Genomic DNA, 5,573 nt, shown 5'->3' on the forward strand with positions numbered 1-5,573 from the left:
TGTAGCTTTTTGGTCTGAGAAGGTCAGTGAAATCCCCTCAGGATTTATCCTGAGATCCTGTACTTGAGATTTTTTTAAAGTGTTTTAATTCTCAGCATAGTCCCTGAGTAGCTTCTTTTCATCATTTCTTTATTCTTTCCTATTTGTTGCTTAATTAATTATTTTTATTCTTTATGTCCCTCATCTTTTTATTTTTCTGTGTTCTGAATGATACCATTCAGTCAATATTATTTTTAGTTGTATAGTTTACTGTTTAAACCATCGTTTGAGGTTTTAATTCTAGATACTTACATGGTTTATATTCAGACTGGCCTTATTGTTTTGTAATGCTATTTAAGTTTTCAGAGTATATTCCTTCCTTTTTATCTTTGGATATTTAAAAATAGAGTTATATAATGTTCTTTTTAGATTACTCCTATCTTTAGCCCCTTAGCTATGAATTTTCCTGTCTTAGTTTTGGTTCTATGGACAATCTCCACTTCCATCCACTACCCTCTTTGTTTTTATTGCCTTGAAATTTTCTTTCTTTACTTGTGAGCTTATATCAAACTTAAGAACTAAGCCCTTAGTGGATAGGTAGTACCTTCACTACTCTTGAAGATTTTCATCTGTGAAAGGAAAAAAATAGAACATTTAAAATTAGTGCATATTAGTTATACACACTAGTGATTTCCATCTTGGCAAATCATATATTTATGAAGCATATTTTTATCATTTTCCCCCAATTTCCCATTCTCCTTCCCTGATTCCTTTTCTCTCAATCTTCTATTTTCATGTCATGTCTTTTTTTTTAAATGTCCTTTTTTTAAGTTTTGTTAGTATAGGTTTGTAATGCATAAATATTACATTCAGTATAGGAGTTGATATATCTATATATATTTTTTTCCCTTAGATTTCCTTGCAGAAGAGAATAGCATAGTAGTTTTTCATGTTTTCAGGGGTGATAGATCTCTTTGAGGGTCTCTTGAGACTGATGGAAACTAAATTTTTCTTATATGTGAACTCTTAATCTCTATGATCTCTGGGTTAAAACACCATAATCCAGTGGGATTAATCTGGTCAGAGATTTTAATATGGGTGAGGTTGTGACTTCTGAGGTGGCATGAGAGTATAGTGTACAATAGTGATTTCCACACTTACCTAAGCAGTGGAACCTATCATTCACATAAAGTCTCATCAGCTACAGTTTACAAAATAGATATAAGTAAATTTTTTCCAGTTGAAACAAGGGTTGGTCACGGACCTGTTCACTTTCTGCCCTAATGGTATGCAGTCTTGGACTTTCTGAAATATTGGTTAAAAAAAAAAAAAAAGGTTAAAAAAAAAAAAAAAAGCACTGGTGCACACCTGAAGTCTTAGCATCCTAAAAGGTTGAAGCAGGAGGGTCTAGGTTGAGGCTCACCCTGGACAATGAAAGTGTAAAATCATTGTTATTTGCATTGTCTTCATTTATTATATTTTCTAAGCATTCTGTAGTAATATATATGTAACTTTATAAAGAGAAAGGGATTATGAAGTACATGGTTTCATAGAGAAAGCCACTCAAGTTCAGCATTATGTTGAATATATAGTTAGAATAAATTGTAGATCTACCTAATTGTTGACTTTTAAAAATAATGGAAATTGATTTTATAAACATTCTTAAAGGAGTATTTGCCTTTTAGGTTTTTTGTGTGATTGGAGAATACAGTTGGAAGTGGAAGTGGAACCTACAAAATATCTTTTAGGATGTTTGAAGATGACGAAAAAGTGAAATTACGCCGTCTTGAACCAGCTATCCAGAAATTCACTAAGATAGTAATCCCAACAGATCTGGACAGGTTACGTAAACACCAGATAAATATTGAGAAGGTGAGGTTTTTTCATTTTCTACTACAATAAAATTATATAACATGACTTATATTTGTTGTATATTTTAGCTAAATTGAGATTAGGCAAGAGACTTGTGAAAATGCTTAACTACTGTTGACTTAGCAATTTTCTTTTTAAATATTGGGATATTGGCTTAAAATTTTGGTATTTTGGTTTGAAAAATATAACTCACATATTCCTTTTTTTAGGAAGAGATATAGGAGTAGAGTCTTTAAAATTGTATATGTTGAGATATTAGTAGTTAAAATAGTGTACCAAAATATAAAGGTGTGGAACTTTGCACGGTAGATCTGGAGTAATTTCATTTGCTCCCCACTTTAGCATTTTTTAAAAAATATATTTAGTACAGGGTCTACAGGGTCTCACTACACAGATCAGACTTGTAGTGATTTTCCTGTTTTTCAGCCTCCCAAGTGCTGGGATTACAGGTGGGTGCCACCACGCCTAGTCTTGGTTGCCATCTCAGCGTGCCTTGGGAGTGAAGCTGGCATAGAACGCCAAGGATCGAAGCCTGGTCCCTGCATCTGCCGAAGCAGGCCCTTTGGCATATTTTTGAACCTTAAGTGTATGCCTTACTGTAACACTTAATCTTCTTCAGGTTCACATATATAAAGTGAATTACTCTGTGATATGAGCAAACTTTCTTACTTCACTGTTTCTCTTTGAGGAAAGCCCAAAATTGAGAAATACTACCTAGCCAGTTAATAAAACAGGAACACAAACTAGTCTAAGGGTCTGTGGTGTAGGTTGCATAGAATCTTCTACTGTCTAGAGTCTGGTGGAGTAGTTGTGCCATTTATGGTAGTAGTTTATTGAAGACTGAGCATTTATTTGGCAGGTTGTCTTATTTGCTGTTGGACAGGTCAATGATCTTTCTGCTTGTTCATTGAAAAGAACCTCTCCAAAATGTAATATGAAGGGTACAATAGATCCTGGGAAAAGGGAATGAACTTATTCAAAAGGAAATAGTTACTAAGTTGAGAAGGACAGGCGAGGGAGTGGGGAAAAGAGATTTATCTATGTATGTAAGCAGAATGGTTTGGACAACTATACTGTGTATTTCTTCTGATCTATGGAAAGGAACAGTTAATGTTTTAATTTGTTTTGTCTCTTTTTTTCAATTGTTTGTTCTTTTTCTCTTACATATTTCTTTCTTTTTTTCTTTCTTATTCCAATTTTACATTCATATATCTGGTAATATGAATAACTGGTTGGAAGACAATACTATGTATTACAACAAATACTGTGAAATTCATATTACTTTGTTAAATGAAATTCTGTATCACTTGTAACTTTTTGTTTTAATTCTAATTTGTACTTTCTTTAAAAAAGAAAAAGAAAAGGACCTCTTCCAGTGTAAATTTTAAGCTGTGTACCATGCCTCGCCACTGATTTTTTTTTTTGAAGATTGGGTTGGAGGATGTGGTTATAAAGCATTTCAGTATAAACACTATTCATTATCTTCAGTGGCTTTGACAAGTGGCAACTTTTTCTGTCATAGATACTACCAGTTTTGTTCATATTATGACCTTTTAAATTTATAAAGTAACATATAGAACATAAATACAAATAATACTAAGGTGAGAATTTCAGTGAAAATATGAAGGGGTTTCTAGAATTCAGGATTAGTACTTTATCATCCCTTAATTTCTTTTTCATTCATTAGCAATAAGTGACACTGTGATTTTTAAAAATGGAGGTATTGTCTAGTCAACTGGTTATTCTTGTCATGAATGTGTATCCGCATGAAAGGGTTTCACATTTTGGTTAATTAGAAGGGTTGGTTCTTTTAGTGCTCTGACAGTATATTTGTAGAATTATTTACTTTTGATTGATCATTTCCTAGTGAAATGTTTAATCAGGTATGTTTCAGTGTAAGTACTGCACACTAACCAATTGTGTTGCTGGAGCTCCATGGTCAGGTATGTTTCAAAGCCATACTGAAGTGCTTGATTACACAGATAATATGAAGTTAGTAGATACAGTAAGTTAATTCTGAAAGATAGAAACAGGTGGATAACTAAGGCCATTTCTTTGTTGTTTTACTTTACCTTTGAGGTTTGGCATGTGTTAACCTTCTATTTTTTTTTCCCTAAATTTATTGAGAAACAAATATCATGAGACAGTTTCAAACCAAACTGGTAGGACAGTTTCAATAATTAACACATTGTATACATTCTTCCTAGTGGTTAATTGCTGTACAAGATGCAGACATGATATCCTTCTTACAAACACCATTAGAACAAATCCCCCTATTCATTAAGAGAATGTAACTGTATATCGATCCTAGCCATTTGAAAACACATATACAAAATGGACATTCATTTGCATCCCCTTTTTGTTGTTAAGTTCTGTTATTTGAATATTATAGGTGTGTAAACTCAGCAAAATATTCTAAAAGAGTCCAATAGTCCATAATAGTATGGGGTCTTCTGCTTGACTGGCAATGTCAGAAATTGTTGACCTGAGTCCCCTACAGCTCCACATAACAGCATGACTTTACTTCTTATATTTCGTTTTTATACTTTTCTGCTGGATGGTTAAGACCAAATCTTTTTTTTTTTTCTATACAAAAATCCATCTTAGCTACATGTACAATCAGTCATCAATAGAAAAGCCTGAGAGAAAGAGACTAGGGCTAAATGGGTGAATTACTGATGTGATTCATTGTGCCAAGTGTTGTAAGAAAATTGTACAAGAATTAATCACATGAACCCCTTCCGTGCCTGAACATTTTTCCTTTAGCATTTTGTGATATTATTACTTACTGTGAAATTTTTAGACATTATCAGAATAAATATAATATACAATGTAAGTAATAGTGTTAAGCCAAGCAGTTAAGCTCATATTGATTGGTTTTATTTCATATCCTCAAATATTCAGCTATCTATAGGATTTCTAGTGTATTTATAAAAGTAAATTTTTATCTAGATAAAATTGAAGAACATATTTTAGTAGATATGACAACATAAAAGCATTTAGAAGCTGTAGTGCTTACTCTGGACAAAAGAGTTGAGAACTAAGTTTGGATTCCCAGGTGCCTGATTGTGCCTCACTGTCAAAAAAAAATATTCTTCTTAGAGAAAAGGTGTAGAAAGATAAAATATTTATTATGCGGGACATCAGTCATCCAATATGAATTTAAAAGAAAGTCAGACTGAGGGAAGTTGAAGGTAAGCCTTTGGTGGAGTGATTCCACACTGCTGCAAACAATGAGAGCAGTGTGCTGTGGACACCTGGGGTTGTATTCCATAGGTCCTTCAGCAGTGAGTTTTATTACACATGGTAAATTTTATTAACATGTAATCCTCAAATTTGAACTGTTAGCACTCAGCTTTCTTGGCTAATGTAAGACAGATTGAAGCATAGTTAATAGGAACAATATAGTTTTTGTGTTTTATGTTGTAGGGATTTGGAGGAAAACTTACTGGGTAACACATAGTATTTTATTATTATGTTATTATATATTATTAGTGTATAGCTAAAATGTAAATAGGAAAAAGCTTGGAAATCATGTACTAAAAAAGGCAGAAGTTTTTTTCAGTTGTTTTTGAGTCTGTCTTTAGTCTCTCAGAAGGGAGTACTAGGGTGCAGTGGCAGCTCTGCAGTTCTCAAGATGATCTAGATTCTTTCCTTCTCATTCTCCTATCCTAAACTTGTTTCTGTCTTTTCTACTCTAGCACTAGTTATCCCATGCACAT

General features: G+C 33.0%; 1 protein-coding gene across 2 annotated transcripts in view; it reads left to right on the plus strand.

Moving 5' to 3' along the window:
- Stx17 (syntaxin 17) overlaps positions 1-5,573 on the plus strand; it is a 110,678-nt gene that overhangs the window by 7,557 nt on the left and 97,548 nt on the right. For both annotated transcript variants that reach the window (XM_004645226.3, XM_023705463.1), the window contains exon 2: positions 1,665-1,851. In XM_004645226.3, coding sequence (XP_004645283.1) covers positions 1,729-1,851 — 123 coding nt within the window. In that variant the 5' untranslated portion in view covers positions 1,665-1,728. The remainder of the gene's footprint in view (positions 1-1,664; positions 1,852-5,573) is intronic.

Source organism: Octodon degus, unplaced genomic scaffold (assembly GCF_000260255.1).
Source record: "Octodon degus isolate 3935 unplaced genomic scaffold, OctDeg1.0 scaffold00221, whole genome shotgun sequence".
NCBI lineage: Eukaryota > Metazoa > Chordata > Mammalia > Rodentia > Octodontidae > Octodon > Octodon degus.